The 18290-nt window shown below is 39.7% G+C and overlaps 1 protein-coding gene across 1 annotated transcript; it reads right to left on the bottom strand.

Annotated features, from left to right (window-relative positions):
- Positions 1–5663: 5663 nt before the first annotated feature.
- On the bottom strand, positions 5664–18029 carry LOC121714846 (prominin-2-like). The gene is made up of 25 exons (XM_042099951.1): positions 17911–18029; positions 17493–17730; positions 16877–16923; positions 16400–16608; positions 15830–15950; positions 15668–15731; positions 15479–15568; positions 15173–15360; positions 15009–15083; positions 14822–14885; positions 14557–14707; positions 14289–14447; positions 14072–14195; positions 13790–13944; positions 13558–13642; positions 13216–13362; positions 13000–13071; positions 12518–12607; positions 12309–12362; positions 7933–8013; positions 7467–7535; positions 6543–6632; positions 6314–6420; positions 6019–6217; positions 5664–5922 (listed from the first exon to the last, which is right to left on the bottom strand). The coding sequence occupies exons 2-24, from the start codon at positions 17710–17712 to the stop codon at positions 6082–6084; spliced, it is 2598 nt and encodes an 865-aa protein (XP_041955885.1). The 5' UTR covers positions 17713–17730; positions 17911–18029; the 3' UTR covers positions 5664–5922; positions 6019–6081.
- Positions 18030–18290: the final 261 nt, after the last annotated feature.

Here is an 18290-nt window from a genome sequence, read left to right as displayed (position 1 = left end):
CATCCTTAAAACAGAAAGAAATACCAGTGTGTATGAATCTTTGAACATTACTCCAAAACGTAGCTGTATGAGGACAGTTCCAAAATAGATGCTGTACACTCTCCATAGAAATATTGCAGAAAGAACAGGTTGTCTCAATATCTTGTTTGTAGGCCTATCTCTTAAGAAATGATCTTGGGTAGATTTTGTGAATTAGTTTAAATGAAACTTCTCTTATTTTGTTAGTAACAAAATACTTGAAAGGCAATGACGAAACTTCTCTCCATGGTATATTATTTGTAACACTATTCCAGAAAGGGATAATATAAGAACAGTAACAATGTCTTTTTGGAATAATGCTCTAATTTTCCTATTTATGTTGTGATGTCTTGAAGAGAGTTGGGTTATTCATGAATTGTCTGATCCAGTTCACTTCAAATGTGTTATTAAGTGTTGTGAAGAAGTTCATACCCCCACAGTGGTTAGAATTCATTACAACAGTATTTTTTATATAGTGCATGCTTCCATATAAAGTTTAATCTATTTTTTTCATTAGAGCACTGTCAACAGCCAAGGCAAAAGCACTGTAAGTGAGTCTAGAAATGCCATCAGCTTTTGAGAGAAGCACTCGGCCTCTCATAGACAAATCCCTTTGTAACCATGAGTTTAGCTTTTTTGTGTTTTAATAATAATCGGGTTAAAATTTGAAGCAGATCTAGTCTTTTGGTTTTTGGCAATTGTAATACCTGTAATTTGATCTCTCACATGAACAGAGAGCACAGAGCACTCTTTTATGGACAGAATCTCACATCTTTTTATATTCAGGTGGAGACCAGAAGCTTCAGAGAAAGTTTTGATGACATCTAACAAGAGTGGAATTTGCAAGCGTCCTTAATTCAAATGTCGGTCTGCTTATGACTCCTATTTTATTGTGTGTGATTATTTTGTTTTGAATCTATGATCTTCCTTGTCAAAAAAGAAAGGCATTGTTAATAATGGGCACAACATTTTTAAAAAACTAGATGTACCGCATAGCGGTACAAAATATGACCGCCGCTCAGTCCTGTACATCCATTCCACGAAAATAAATCATATTAATGAATTTGTCTCCATCTTCTACTCCATCCCCCACTCTTGAAACTTTTGTGTATGCTTGTTTGGAATGTGTGTTTGCAGGCCGCACACAAAGTAGCCTACTGGCGCTGCAAAGGTGAATAGATTTGTAGCACTTGCCAAAAAATTTGTAGCATTGTTATAAAACCTTTAAAATATCTAAACAATCACAAGTAGGGCAGTTCATCACAGTCCATCCATTGCCACTGGACTGATGAAAGGTACACCTGTAGGCTACATTGTATTTGGGAAAAGCAGAAGGTAGCAGCATAATGTATTTATTTATTTATTATAAAACAAAACAATCCCTGTCAGTTCCATGCAGTTTTCAACAGCTATCAAGAAGAGAGGTCATGTCATGGATTTTTGTGAATTTCTTCTTCTACATATGCATAAGTTTAGTCATCTAGTTCATATGATATTCAGCTTTATTGTCAATGCACAAATTAAATACCAGTAGTCTAAAACAAAATGCCGTTTTACCCAGTGGTGCAAATAACTGACATGTCCAAAAGGGCCTTCATGAAATGCGTTGCTAGACTAATACACATTTTAACGGGCCAAGTTGAAGAGCTACTGTCCGTTATTGTTTGTGCAAATAATATGCTGATTGTTCCCTTGCATTTTGCAACTATGAGGTCCATGGTTAGTCTGGCTTTCGCCAGACCAAGCTCAAGCTTTAAAGAAATCGAAAAGGAATCGCCGGCAGATCAGGCTGAGTTCACCCAGCCTAGTCCATGGTTATATTGTTTCATTTTGCAATTGAGACATCCACGCACTAGCGCACCCCCCCCCCCCCCCCCCCCCCCGTGACTGTTAACATCCCCCCCGAAGACAAAACCGTGACTGTTAACAAACTATAAGCTATATAAGGTAGGCCCTATGCTAGGCCTATTACACAACATAAATTGTCACTAGGCTATGCTGGCGACCCAAATAAAATCTCCTTTGGGAACCAATGGCTTACAGTATGAAGCGGACTTAAGCTGCCATCTCTAGGCGAAAAGTTAATAGTTTTGCATATCAGTAGTAATACATTTCACGCAGCTGTGTGAATCACGGAAAGCGACACTTCTAAATGGAACCCAGCACTGTACAGTAGCTCAAGGTATAGGGCTAAAGCAGCCATAATGAAAGCGTTATCATTGTTTAGATACTTCACACACACGTGTTTTTTTAATCGCATAGACTACTACTACCAAGCTGGAATCAAAGCACATCGACTCCCCTCTCACACCCTAAACACGCACTTGGAACAAACAAAAAAACGCCTCAGTCTCACGGTATAGCCATAGGCAAAACTGTATTGGACCGGTGTAACGTTTGTACTCATCCATCGCAAAGAATGATTTTTGTAGCACGTGCAACAAATATGTGTAGGTACAGCCCTGCCCTGGATACATCTCTCAACGTGCGCTCTAAAACATTTGGTTTAAATGGAGATGTAGATCACTGGTGCGTTAATAAATCTAAATTGCGGCGAGTTGACACAAATTATTCACTTTGACGAATTTATGTAGTTTCAGTCCTAGTTACTTTACTTTGAGCCATGCTCTTCCTTACTTGAATCACTTTTGAAAATAGAGGATTGAAGTAGCCTATATGGGTGTTTGGGAATGAACGTTGACAGATGCTCTTTGAGACTTTGAGCTAAATGTCCCAGCCTGGTGTTTAGGATGCATCGTTATCTTTCAGGTAGCCTAGGCCTATATATATTTTCCATTAGAAAACCATCACGTAGCAAACGTGTTGTGGCTAACTCACTAGCTCCTGTTAGTAGCCTATGGTTATAAGCAAATGAGATGACAGTCGAAAGATGCAATTAGTGCTGTTATCAATTTTCTTGGTAGTCTATAACCGCATTTATGGTTTTCTACATATACATCAATAATCAAATTTGCCTCCATCACTCAACCAATGCTAACGGTAACATTATTTTACCTACTCTAGGCTATTGATATAGGCTAATTTAAGATTAACGTAGCCTACCTGCAGTAAAAACCAAACATGTCCGATAAACATTTGCAGATTTATTTCGGCTTCAAGAAGAAATGGCAATTACATATCATGCAGAAATCATCCTACCCTTATTAGACGTTCTCTGCTGTAAACTACAGTCTTGTCCTTGTAGGAAGTGTAGTGTCTTTCCAACCCACTTTAGATTAATTTCCAACAAAATTACGTCTCACTGCAACGATGCGCCATCTGGTGGACAAACGATTACGTGACGCCAATACTGGAAATGCAGGCAAATTATTATTATGATGAATATTTGGTTTTCCTTTAATCCTACTGAATTTGTAATTATGTATCGGCCGTTGTAATTGCCGATTACTGATGGTATGTGCGTACCTGTGTGTGTGTGTGCGTGTGTATATGTGTGCACCACCATCTACAAGCCAATGAGTGTACAGTCACTAAATGTACACATAATGTAATGTACACATAACTTAGACCTTTTAGACCCCCCCATGGACGAAATTCTACGAAACTTGGCATACCCCCAGAGAATGTCAGGTTAATCATACACATAAAATTTGGTGCAGTTCTGAACATCTTAACTGAAGAGAGGGGCGATTAAAGCAGAATGATATTGCATTTTCATTTTTTACCGGGGTGGGGGGTGCAAATCACAAATGAGTGATTATGGGCTAGGTTGATGTGGGCCCTTGAAACCAACATACCATAAAAATTTCTTCATCCTCGGTGCCACGGTTCAGGTAGTTATTTAGGAAAAACTGCATTTTTTGGGTTTCGGGGGGCCCAGCGCAGGGTGGGAGTGGCCCCTGGGGACCAAACTAAATTTTTCCGTAAAAGTCTAGTGGGGCTAGATACCCACCAAATTTCATGTGCCCCGGTGGTTCGGTGTCCCGGGTATCGTTGACCAAAAATTCAGGAAGTAGATGACGAAAAAAAAACAAAAAAAAACTTTGACAATCCCTATATGACCACTTCGCTAGCGGCGGTCATAATAATTCCTCCACTTCACCGCAGCCCACCTGCCATGTCTCTATTCCCCATTAGTGGGGCCCGCCCCACAGTTTGAGAACCACTGCTGCAGCCTAATAGCCTGGCAGGCCATCCTATATCATTGAAATGTATAGTCTGGAATCGAACCATTCTCCTCGCTTAATCCAAGGGGCGGGCAGAGAATTGTCTTTCAAACTGCCTAGGCATGCTATTGCGGCCAGCGCTACGACCAATCAGAACAAAGAGCAGGATGACGTGGCCAGAGCGATGAAAACAGTGAACGGGGAAGTAAACTTTTACCGTATCCGGTCGGAAAAACGGCAAATACATCCTTCTTCGAAAGGAATGACTTAAAGGAGAATTCCAGTGTGATATTGACCTAAAGTGTGTTGAAACATGATACCGAGAGTGAACGTATGTCTCATAGCCCATCTCGGCTTGTCCCCTGCACTCCAAAATCTGGCGCTAGTTAGCCAATGCTACCAACAGCTTTTTCAATGGTGGTGCTTCGGCATCGGGCTAGCCATGCAAATGAATCACTGTTTTACACCATTTACGAGGCTCAATGTATCTCCACACTTCATTGGTAGACTTCCGAGGGCCCTGACATTTAAAACGAGACATTGAGAACTTTGAAAAAGCACTGGTAGTTTACTTACAAGACGATTTATGCAGACAGTATCTTCACGAAGTTTAGCGTTTGCAGCCATCTTGAATTTAGTCACGATAAGTCGAGCGACAAGTAAGAATGAACAGGTATGATAAGGGATCAGATTCCAAAAATAATTCAGTGGAAATGCATGGATTCCAGTTTCTTCCAGTAGCAGCAACTGGAATCCATGCATTTCCACGGAATTATTTTTGGAATCTGTAATTATCTTTGGAAACTTCTCCTGTAAGTGCATTGTGTTGCTCAACTTTCAAAGAAAAGCACAAGTCCAACTCCTCCAAAGTTGACGCCAACGCCGATTCAAACAACCGCTCTTCGTTCGCCATAGCCACCTTCCTTGTTGCTACCGTCACAGGACTGTCGTCTTTCTGTTAAGCCTGCCTTAAGACTCTCTAACAAAATAGAGCGCTGTGATTGGATGACGTCCACGGCGTCAGCCAATAGAAATCTCTATGGTTTGATACTAGACGTACAGGCTGAGCAAATTAATTTGCCGCCGCTAGGGTGCGTCTAGATTTCTAGGCTAGCAGCCTATAGTTGCACAGGAAAACATTTTAACTTCTTCACATGGACACCACTGTATCTGTATACTGGCTCTAAACTCCGTTTCTGGCTCAGTTTTTGCTGTGATTGCATATACTCCAGTTGTAAGCCACTACCTCCAACCGAGTGATTTTGATTAAATAAGATCCAAAGAAAACAATATAGATTCCGTGATTAGGTTCCCACAAGTGAGTTTGTAGTTAGGGACACAGGGTAAGTGTTGGCCCCTTCTGAACAAAAACTTGGCCTACTTGAACCTGCTAAATGTACAGTAATGGGCCACATTAGTGAGTGAATGCAAAGATAAAGCTAGACAGCGGGCAGGAGCTTATAAAGATGGCTTGAAGGTACCCTGATCAGTAAAAGTAAGACAACAGCAAGACAAAAGTTAATGAGAAGAGGTTCACCATGCATTTTTCAGCAAGCGGTCTCTTTTAAAGTTTGTCCTTTATTGTTCACAGTATGGAAACAATTTTATGTTGTTCACAGTGTCACTGTATCATTTTTGTTAAACTTTCTGACAATTAAACTCACACTTTAAATTTAATTTAAATTCCCTTTATTTAAATTATTTGTATAGAATATTCCAACACCAGAGGAAACTAACAAACAACAGAGTAACCTTCAACATTATCATTTAATCTAGTTTATACAACAATTGTCCGGCCTCATGGCTACGGCCGAACAACACCCTTGGGAATATCCATGACCAACCCCACTCTCACTCGTGCTATATTGCTTAACTAGACAATAGCACAAAAGTTCTAGACAATTGAACTGATTCCAGACAAAACTAAATACAGCATTTAAGTGTCTTCACATTCTTTGCCTTTGTAGTCGTCATCCCTGCCATATTCATGGTAAAAGTCTTCAGTTTCCTTTAGGCCCATGCCAGGTTTAGTTATTTCATGGCAATAATCAAAATCCTTAAAAGTGACAGTGCTAATTGAAGAGAGAATTACATTGTTAGAATCTAATCACTGGAATCCAGTTTCCAGTACATGACTTGAAATTAAAACAAATGTTGGAAATTGTTACCTGAGGGACTTAGGCACAGCCTGCCAGTGCCTGGCCGTGTGTATACTGAGAATTACCCCAAGGACCAAGAATGCACAACACCAACCTAAACACAGCCAGAATGCATTCTGCACACACACACACACACACACACACAGACCAGGCACAGCTTGAAACAAAGATGGAAAAACATTCTGTGTATGTATATGTTTAGTTTTTAGAAATGACATTTACACTCACACACACTTACCCAAGGATCAATTATATGGACACATGCTGCTCTGTAGATATTGTCCACTGACACAGGAAGCCATTTACAATCCAAAATCTCATTTATGACCTGAGAAAGATAGGAACATTTCAATCATCATGTCAATCAGCAGTTCACTTCACATAGGCCCCTAACAGCTTGCTCACAAGGTGGCACAGACGTTTGTACTATAACATCTAATCAGTGCATCCTCGTATCCAAGTGAATGTGTATGCCAAATTTGAATAAATTCCCTCTAGGCGTTCACGACATATCGCGTCCACAAGAGCATGACATTTGACCACTAAGCTCTATTAACTTTATCCTTGATTCCAAGTGATTTTTTTTACCTCATCGCAACGCATTCTTGAGATACCACGCTCACAAGGATAGAATATACGTGAGGTATGATCTTATCTTTATCTTAGCTTATCTTTGTCTCAAGCCGTTCGTGAGATATCTCTTTCAGAAGAATGAAACATACCCACATACGGACTGACATACAAATATATGGACGTGGAACCAAAAGCCTTTGGTTATAAATACTGGCACAGATTGCATAACAGTGAACATTCTAAAACAGCTAGCAGTCTTAAAAAGCTAGAAACATTCTTGTCACATAGAATAGGAATCAGTCACATCCATTACACAACAACTTTGTGCAAAATTACTTTTGTGTCGTATATCTCAAACAAGTTATAGTACAGATTGTTGATGCAAACAAAAGCATGATGAATGTGACTGACATTCAGTTCAAAAGAGCTCACTGATGGCTTAAATTCATGCAGCACTTTCTGACACTCATGGATAACTTGAGACGATGGAGTGTTTTTCACACAGACAACCATGTGCAACAAAGGCCAGCATTTGTAAAGTCAGAATCCACAACTCCACAACATTAATACGCATACAGTTGTCACCCACCGCATTGCGAACCCAAGCAAGGTACTTTAAAAGATAGAGCTCTGCTTTCTTCAGCACACACTGTGACACCTGAAAAGCAAAAACATTGCTGAAGTACAGTGAAACTTGCATGTCATCCCCAAATGCATAGTACTACATAGCACAAACAGGTTACACTTGAATTAAGGCTCAGTTATGAAATAAAGAGTTCAGATGCAAAAGCCTTTAAACGCCATCTCCATAAAAAAGTAGATAACAATGTTGAGTGAATGGTCTCCACACATAGTATATGTTAATCAAATAATTTAGCTTCAAAACTCGCTAAATACCACTCTCTTCCTGGTCTGAAATATTGATTTGTAATCAAAAACATATAGGAGCCTGATCAAGAATGCTCATTTAAAAGAAAAGTGGTGAGACAGATTTAGAGGGGTTTGTATCTGAACTCTTCCGATGTTGACAGATGCTGTCAGATGACCAGACTCACATTTCCCACAATGTATGGAGTCTGTGAGATTATTGCTTCATCTGTCTTGGTGGTGCTATTCAGGGCCCGATCTGCATTACCCTGTGCATGAAGAGAACGCAAACACACTGGCACACTAAGTGACTAACACTGTTACTTCCATATATCCTATATGAAGACCGTGTGCAGATTGGTTTACATGAAAACATTTGCTGGTGAATCAATCATATCACATCACAAATACTCTCAGCAAATATATTTCTACAGTTCTTATTTTATAACTTAATGGATATTTAAGACTTAAAGGACAATTCCGGCGCAAAATGAACCTAGGGGTTAATAACACATGTGTACCGAGTTCGACCGTTCGCTGGGATTTATTTTCATGCTAGTCGAATGTGACCAGTTTTATTGCAAACCGCTAAATAGCGTATAACGCTAGCCTTCGGGGCACACGTACAGTAGAAAGAAATCTCTATTTCTATACCACTCTCAAAATAGCACCACACTTGCACAGTAGCATAATGAGGGTCTCTACATGTAAACCGAAGCATTGAGAACTTTGTAAGTGTACAGGCAGTTTATTAAAAAGAAACACAGGGGCGCGTCTAGATTTCTAGGCTACAATATAGGCCTATCAGAAATAATAGCTCCGATGTAACATAACTTGTATAGTGAACTTACTTAGTGGATGTCAGTGTTGTAATGTAACGGAGTACATATACTTCGTTACTGTACTTAAGTAGAAATTTCACGTATTTGTACTTACTTCGCTATTTAAATTTATTATTCAACTTTCACTTTAAACTGTATACTTTTACTCCGTTATATTTCCACTAAGCATCTTCGTTACTCGTTACTAAAACATAAAATCAGAAGAAATGTGTGCGACTGCAATAAGGGAGGTTTGGCGAATCACTGCTCCTAGATTGCATTACACACGCTGCGCGCTCTATTTGAGCGCTTATTTGTTGCTAAAGGAGGAGGACGCACAACTGAAACCGCCATGGAAGCACAAGCACCTACTGGAGGACCTCCCGTTATCATAGACGACCACCCCCGAAGATAGTGGTGAACTCGGTGAGAACAGGTTAGTGGTGAAGATAACGTCATACATACTGAATCAGGCCCGGGGTGGGACCCTTCACTTTTGGGCCCGGTCGAGGAAAAAAAATATTGACATTTGTCACGTTAGCCTATCTTTTCTTAAAGTAGGACACGTTCCGAATTATGTGCATGACACCAATGCAATGCCTCTGCATGGGTTGTAGATTGTGAGGGAGTTCTCCCCTCCCAAAAATATTTGGTTGGGTCCATATAGCCCGTCTTTTCCAAAAAGTTTCTCAGATACGGATAGCCGAGCCGGCCCCTACACAAGCGCCAGGAAGGATGGATGGTAGAAAGAGGCCAGGAGAGACTGAGCAGCAGATCAACCAGTCGACCACTGGAAATGATGAGCCCGAAATTAGTGATGAGGAGGCCATGACTACAGGGACAAGTAGACAGGATAAATTAAAGTTATTTAATGTAAGAAAGAGCAATTACCCTACATGATAAACCTATATGCCTTGTTTGCTCAGAAGAGGGTGTAGTAAAGGAGTAGGCTAAATCACCAAACAACAATATAGCCTACCCATGCAAAAAAAACATGTAGCCTAAACATTAGTTCAATGCCTCTGTGGAAGTGTGGGATAGGCTACATTTCAAAGGCTTTCTATCTTTCTTTCTTTCTTTCTTTCTTTCTGTTTTTGTTAACTTGTGGAATAGTGGAATATTTTTGTTAACTTCTTAGTTGAAGTGAATTATTGTATAACCTTTACACATTTGTTGAACCATGGTACTAATAAAAACTACAGGATAGTAAGAGCTGAAATGTTGCTTAATTTATGCAATTTCCAAAAAACGACGTGGGCCGGTCTTGGGGCCTAAAACTCCCAAGCACTTTTGAAGATCCCAGCTTCTTTTGAAGATGAACAGACACCTTTTCAGCTTTCAACTAATGAACTGGCATATTAGTAGCTGGACATAGGTGGCGTTAGTGTGTGTGGTGTGTGTGGTGTGTTGTGGTGTGTGTGTGTGTGGTGTGTGTGTGTGTGAGTGAGAGAGAGAGAGGAGAGAGAGAGAGAGAGAGAAGAGAGATGAGGGAGAGAGAGAGAGGAGAGAGAGAGAGAAGAGGGAGAGGAGAGAGACGAGAGGAGGAGAGAGAGAGAGAGAGAGAGAGAGAGAGAGAAGAGAGAGAGAGAGATTGGGGCAGCCGTGGCCCACTGGGTTAACACTCTGGACTTGTAACCGGAGGGCTGCCGGTTCGAGCCCCGACCAGTGGGCCGCGGCTGAAGTGCCCTTGAGCAAGGCACCTAGCAAGGCACCTCCCCGAGGCTGCTCACTGCGCCGGGATTAGTGTGTGCTTCACCTCACTGTGTGCTCACTGTGTGCTGTTTGTGTTTCACTAATTCACCGATTGGGTAAAAAGCAGAGACCAAATTTCCCTCATGGGATCAAAAAAGTATATATACTTATACTTATACTTAGATGGTGATCCTGGGGAGTAAGCCCTAGAAATGCTCATACCACATGACCAAAATTTTCTCCCTACAAGCAGGTCTTTTTTTTTAAAGAAATAAGTTATTTATTTTTCATTTTTACCTGAAGTTCATACAAAAGTGACATTTCTGTTTCTGTTTTTTTCTTTGATGTCAGCTCTAAAAATATGCTGTTTGTTCTTTGAACTTAAGAGAATTGTGCCTGAAAAATCCTAGAAAAGAATCTGATTTTGATTTGATGAGTGAGATTAAGAAGATATGGGAACCCTGAATATGCTTTATGCTTTACTATAAGAAAGCCAAAATAAAGTTCACAATAAAAGTTCAAAATAAAACCGCTTACTTTTTACTTTTACTTCAAATAATTAAGTACATTAAATATCAGAAAGTTACTTTTGATACTTAAGTACAGTATATATCAGATACTTTAAGACTTTTACTTAAGTAATATTCTAAAAGGTAACTTTCACTTCTACCAAAGTCTTTTTCTAGTGCGATACTTGTACTTTTACTCAAGTATTGCTTTCTAGTACTTTATACAACACTGGTGGATGTCCATCTGGTTCTCTCTGGTATGGATTGCCCGCCTCCAATTTCTTTTCAGGACATGGAAAAAAGTTTCAACTACAGCCCTGTTTATCAATGAGGGGAAATCTTCAGACTGGGGGGTCGCGACACAACAGGTCCCCACTCCATGCAACACAGGCACTGGCACTCCTCTTCAGTGGCCATAGCTTCACAATGTCGGCAGGTAGCCTACAGTTTCCAGAAGTGCGAGGCTGTGTGCGGCATTGACTACAGGTAGCTCTCTCTCTCATAGCCCTTTCACAGAGCTCCCGCAGCTTTTCTTTGGTATATTCCGACGTCCAATAAGGGTTCATCCTCGATGTCTTCAAATTCGTTCAAATAACCTGCCATCTCTTATGTCTCCTGTTGCGTTCAGTGCTTCTCTTTTGCACAGTCCTTTCTTTCGGCAACAACGTTTCACGCGAGATTCACTTCACATCCCAGAGTTCTGTTTTCCCAAGGCGTCTGCCTGTAGGCCTATGTGAACCAGACGTGAACGGTCATGTGTTTCTTTTTAATAAACTGCCTGTACACTTACAAAGTTGTCAATGCTTCGGTTTACATTATGCTGCTGTGTAAGTGTGGTGCTATTTTGAGCCTTGTTAGTGGTATAGAAATAGCGATTTCTTTCTACTGTACGTGTGCCCCGAAGGCTAGCGTTAAACGCTAATTAGCGGTTTGCAATAAAACTGGTCACATTCGACTAGCATGAAAACAAATCCCAGCGAACGGTCGAACTCGGTACACATGTGTTATTAACCTAGGTTCATTTTGCGCCGGAATTGTCCTTTAATGGGCCCGAGTTTGGCGGCGATGCGGGAAGCTACATCAAGGCGGGGGACTATGAAATGGGCGGGACCCCTCCAGTGAATTGAATTTGAATAAACCAATCACATGCAACCAATGTTAAATTCTGATCTATCTATCTTTTATTAACATCGGCATGACTCAGCCCACTTCATGTGTCTGACTTCGCTCTGGCTACAGTGCACATACACTGTCGGCAAAATACACCGCCAAACTCACACCCAATTACTTATGGGTATAGACCCTTTCAACAATAAAAACAAAAACAATGCTTGAACGTTCTATTTGGGTCCCAATCTACTTCCTCTGCATTAAGATAACATATGGAATGTTAAAAAGGAAGTCTTGTGGGGCCAACTATGATGCTGATAATGGAACTCTCTTGAAAGGGTCTATACAATCATGTGAATATTGAGAATTAGCAGCACGCTAGCATGCATAACTTGTTTTTACAGTCTTGCTGACAGATGTCAGACTATGTACCTGATACTGCTGACTGATCGTCTTCACAGCGTTGACACTGATTTTCATTGCTTTCTGATAAGCAAATGCAACATGTCAGACAGTTCAAACACCATTTTTCACCTTGCAGATCCATCAGCAGGTCTTTTGTCCTGTCGTGTTTTTCACATATAACCTGCACAGTGGTCTGTCACAGATATCACAATCCGTTGACAAAGTAAGAAACTCACTGCGTTTGATTCCTGAAGTGCAACAATCTCAGTTAGATTTCTTGTCATCTTTGCCACTTTCTCCAAGTCCTCCTTAACTGTTGTATTTTCCTTTTTCAATTAAAATACAAAAACAGAAAGTGTAATGTGAAAAAAATAAGGGTGAATATGAAGGGTTCAGATGCAAAAGCCTCTAAATGCCACCTATGTCAAAAATGAGATAAAGATGGTGAGGGGATGCTCTCCACACATAGTATATGCTAATCAAATAATTTAACTTCTAAACCAACTAAATACCACTCTCTTCCTGGTCTGAAATATCGATTTATAGGCAAAAACCTATAGGAGCCTGAATTTAAATGCTCATTTAAAAGAAAAGTGGTCAGACGGATTTAGAGGGTTTTGCATCTGAACTCTTCATATATGTATTGCCACAAAATTGAAAAATAAATAAGCTATATCACAGTGATGGATTTTTGTTCAGATCTGACACAAAAACTCACTTGCAGTTGTGCAGCCTCATCCAGTTGATCAGCAAAATCATTGAGGTCAGTACTCACCACAGGTTGACTCAGCTTAGGGGCACAATTAAAACATGATAAACTTTAAAGTGTACAGATGTACAAAATAGGATTTTCTGATATAAATCATCAAATCATCGATATAAAAGTAGTAAAATGCTTAAGAGGATAATGATGGGGTGACAGTTATATACAAACCAGGTCTAGAAGTGCATCATAATCAATCTGACCCAGTGTGCTGTTCTTGAATTTGTTCAAGGCCTGTCTGCCTTCACGAGGTAGAAGAGTGATACTACCAAGGTTAACATTCAGGGTATGGAAGCTTTGATTAAATACCCCTAGGTACTGAGGAGAGAGAAATCAACCAACTTTAGACAAGTACAGTGTCTTGTAAATAGTCGAGAAAAGTCGAGCTGATATCTGGTGTGAGTGTTGTGTGTGTGTGTGTGTGTGTGTGTGGTGAGTATGGTGTGTGCACTTGGACTGTTCATGCACGTTTGGTGGAGTTGATATGCAATTGGAAGACAAAGCATGTACTACCCTGCTGGCGTTTAGAAACGCATCCATGTTGAAAACTTCATGCATGCGCATGCTGTAGAAAAGAGACTCTCCTTTCATACAGCCGCTATACAGAGAAAAGCCACAAATAAATCATACTCCTTCCATTTACTTTAATTCACTTTTTAACTTAAGTACTTTTACTTTAGTTAGTGCCACACCCACAGAGCGTGCTAGGCTTACTCATAAGCATGGAGGAAGAGTGGCAACTCACTGGTACATCACGGAAGTCTTGACGCGGATCCCTTGAGTGATGTTGAGTTCTTGGCTGGCATTAAAAGCTTGGGTGGCGTTTGTGAGTTGAGTGGAGTTGATTTCATTGGACGTGTTGTAGCCTGGGATGATAGGCTTTTCGCTCTGGTCAAAAAACTTCACAACATATGAGAGAAAGTTTATTTCTCATTAGTCCATGCTGTTGTAGATAAATATTTACACCCAAAAAAGCCTGCCTTGATTCAAGACCATGAACAACACTTCATAATGGCTCTCTCCTCACCTCAAAAAGTTCCCCTCTATTCCAGCTACGGCATCCGAGGGTGTAAGCATTTCCACCAATGAACAGGGTGATGACCAATAGGATGAGGAACAGCCAGGAGAAGACAAAGGTCATCACAGTGGCACTGCAAATAACAAAAAGGCAAAGAATTAGGGACAGATATAGCAGAGTGTCAAAGGCGGATGAATACAGTATTGGAGGCAGAAAATGACCTCACCTTCTGAGCAGGCAGACAGCTGTGTGGTTAAATCGATCTTTGGTGAAGGAGGAGTAGAGGGTGGGAGAATATTCAATTGGCAATCCAAGGCAAAGTGCGACAATCATCAGAATCACTATGATCAAAATCAGAGTGCAAAATACAATGGCCACTGCCCACCTATAGGGGGCAAAAGAGAGCAGACATATTTCTAAATGTCTCTTGATGCTCAAAAATAGCACCAAGGGGTAATTGTGTGCACAGTCAATATGACCCAAACACTTCATACCTGACATAATCATAGTAATCCACATATTTCCAGTACTGATCCACCGCTCGCCTGACACTTGACACTGAATTTGAAAGAGATTTCAAAGTGGGAATCCGACGACTACAATTTCTCAAATACTCCTTAGATTTCTCCAAGTCTTCTTCAATTTCTACAATGGTAAATAAAAGGACACAATAAGTGAGGCCTGTAGCAGAAAGACTGAGAGGGGAATTGTAAGAGACTTTAAAATGGAGAAGAGGAGTTTCTCAGATTAAGAGCCTACCTGCTATTGTTGGCTCTAGCTGTCTGCTACATGTTTGTGGAATAGAATAGAAGGACATATTTCCCTGAAACACACAAACATTTAGATGAGAAGACATTTTTGCATGTCTTACAATGCTATAGCCAAAGATCCTTTAGAACAACCGTCTCTGCTATAGCATTTATATATTTGTGGATGTTTCACATACCTTTCTCACAATATCTGTTGCTAGTATACTAGAGGGTTCATTCAGCTTGTCAAGTTGTAGTTGCACACTTGGGATCTACACAAAAAGAATGAAAGCAAATTACAACAAAATACTGTGCAATAGATACCCATAGTGCAATTCCCATAAACAGAGAGAGACCACACCTGGTTGTAGTTAGCCACTGTTTCCAGGTTGCTAGCATCTGGGACATTACAGGTCGAACAACTATTTCTAATATTCTGAATTTGAGACTGGATGGCTTGCAGTCCTTGTTGAAGGTCTACGTGGTGAGCCTGTAGGTCTTTTCTTTTCATTTCCATTTCCTCCAGGTTGGTTAAGGCCCCTCTGACATCTACAAATGTAGAATAACTTGTATTCATATGATACTACAGGAACTATTTCACATATTCCTGTGTCATCATGTGTGTGTGTCTGTGGATCGACTGACACAGGAGTACATAATGACACACCTTGAATTGATACCGATAGCGCAGAGAGAGCATCGTGAACATCTCTGCCAAAAGTTGAGATGAGAGTTTCACCAATTACATTTCCCGTTCCTGTAAAACAAAACACAAAGAGCCTCCAAACTGTCAACTCAAAGTGAACTCTAAACAGCAGAGGGCTTAAATGTTATGAACCAGTATTTGCTTACTCACCATTTAATGTCTTGGTGATCTCTCCTTTGGGAATGGAAAATTCATCAATAGCTCTTCTTATATTCTAGAATAAAGCATCATAACACTATGGGGTTCAATTTGGCTCTGAAATCATTTTCCAAATGACTTTGTTCAGTAGGATATGTACACGGAAAAGCATACCTCTGGGATCACCTTGAAGATTTCATCAGCCTTTTTTATATCAATCATGAGTTGATGCAAGCTGGGTCTCATGTTTTCACGCACCTTGTCGTTTGTTGTGAAGGCCAGAATCACTCCAGTTCTACAAAAGAGCTAAATGTAATACTAATAGAAAAAATAAGACTTGTCTACTGTCCTCTTTATATCTTTATACCAATATCAATGTAAAAATGACCATTAACACTTTGAGTGCCAAAAGCTTTTTTAAAACCGTTTCGCCAGGTCTCGCTAGGTCACTTCCCGGAAACTTTAGAGGCAACACTTCACATTTCTCAGGAACAGAGGCATGTAGAGATAAATGGTTTGTACTCACTGAGAGCTTAAGGTCTCACCTTTCAAACGAGCCATGTGTCCATAGCTAGAATAAGCTGTGGCTCTACAAAAATAGTCAACTATCTAGATTGCTAGCACTCTGGGTCAAAGCTTCCGAAAACAGTGTTGCATTAAAAAGTTTTAACATATTTGTAGCAGAGAGAGAAAGAGAGAGAGAGAGAATAGTGGAATAAACTATTGAAGTCATGTATGTCTTACAACAATAAAATGGCAACAACTGCAAGGCATGTTGCCACAGTGATGTCCGTGTAGGGCCATGTTGAGGATGATGTTGAGGGATTATTTGACGGAAACTTTTTCTGACGGAAATAATTCCAAGCAAGCACTCCACCCCAAACTGCCATTATGAGAACATAGAGGATGGCCAGTATGAGACAGACCACATAACCTGCCTCATATTCCACAAGCTGTTTTAAAAAAAAAAAAAAACGATTATGTCACTTAGCACACTAAACTAAACTAAACACTAAACATGCTGCATATCCAAGAACTCTCCAGTGTCTTTAACATATCCTTATGGGATTACATTTCAATCAGTGAATCTCTTTGGTATTATCAAATTGTCCTTATATCCCATTTCAGATATTGAATTAATTAGCATACATATTAACATTTATAAATAATGCATATTTCATATATGCTTAAATCAAATTATCATCAACTAATGTTACTCACCGAAGATGTGTTCAGCTGTGCATTTCTTGAAGCATTAATGGCAAGCTCTGTGTTAATTTAAAAAGTGTTCATTAATTCCAAAAATAATTCAAATTCAGTTTAAGTCAGGACAATTGAAAGAAAGGAACAGAAATTATCAAGAATTAACTTTTTGTAAAAGGTTGAGAAGGAAGATCAATTTACATGTCATTTCGCATGATCTTTATAGCAAGTTATATAGGTCTAAATAAAAATGAAAAGTTCCTTGATTTTATTCTCATGAATAACCATGATTGTTTGAATCATATGTAGGCTATATGTTTATGTCTATTTTTTACAGTCTATGGTTTATGTGCATAAATTAGTAAGCGTATGTAAAAATTAATTTGTGTATACTAGCTTAACTTGTGCAAGTACTGTAGTCTAGAACATTTATATTTATATTTAGTCATTTAGCTGATGCTTTCATCCAAAGTGACTTACAAAAAATTTAAGGCACAGTGCAACTAGCTGTTAGTGCAGCATAATGTAAAACAAAGTGAGGCAAGACCAAAAACATCAACATGAGTAGGCTATAACTAAGGAGCAGGCACCCTCCATTTCAGTCAGCCATAGTAACAAACAGGGTGATATTTACCTAATGGAAATTTGCTTGGCTGAACTGCCTCCAAAAAGACCCTTGCAAAATTGTACAAAGGCTCCAGTGAACCTACAAACTTTTCAGTGCCCTGCCCGGGAATCTGAGTAAAGTTGACCAAAGATGGAAAATCTGTGTTGTTCGTGCAGTTCTCCATTGAGTCTATGCTGCTTAGGAAGGTCAGAAACACCAAAACAGACGCACCTCCAAGGTGTGCCATGGCCCATTAAAAGATGACCTGTTAATACATTTTTAGCAAAAAATCCAAATCACACTTTCCTCATCATGGTATCATATTCACATGTCTATCACAATAATAATCATTAATACAACTATATTATAGGTTATCTTATAATATATGTTATTAGTCTATGATATAGAATTAGTATGTCCATGAAGAGTGGAACAATTATTTTACCTTAGGCAAGAGAAAGTGTTTTCTGTGGTATACAATCCACCATTATCAGTCCATGCACAGCTTCACTGTTTCATCATCTGAGACAAGAGTGCAGATTGTTCCATTTCATATAGTAGAAGCATACCTGAAAGGGGATGGGAACTAGTTTTACAGGCTAACGCTACAATGGGTTTTACCCCAGGACAGTCACAATAACAATCCCAATCTCAGTTTCTCCGTTTTTACGAGGACAGATTATGCATATTTCACATTAATTTAGTCATCTATAAAAAGTAGGCCTAGGTACTAGAACATAGGCTACTAAAATGTAATTCTCACAATGTCTCCTCAATCCTCTCCACAAATCATTGCAAGAATAAAATGAATAATTTGCAAATCAT

The sequence above is a fragment of the Alosa sapidissima genome, chromosome 8 (genome assembly GCF_018492685.1).
Source record: "Alosa sapidissima isolate fAloSap1 chromosome 8, fAloSap1.pri, whole genome shotgun sequence".
Taxonomy (NCBI): domain Eukaryota; kingdom Metazoa; phylum Chordata; class Actinopteri; order Clupeiformes; family Clupeidae; genus Alosa; species Alosa sapidissima.
Note: the sequence above shows the minus strand (reverse complement) of the source record. Positions and strands in the feature narration are given on the sequence as shown.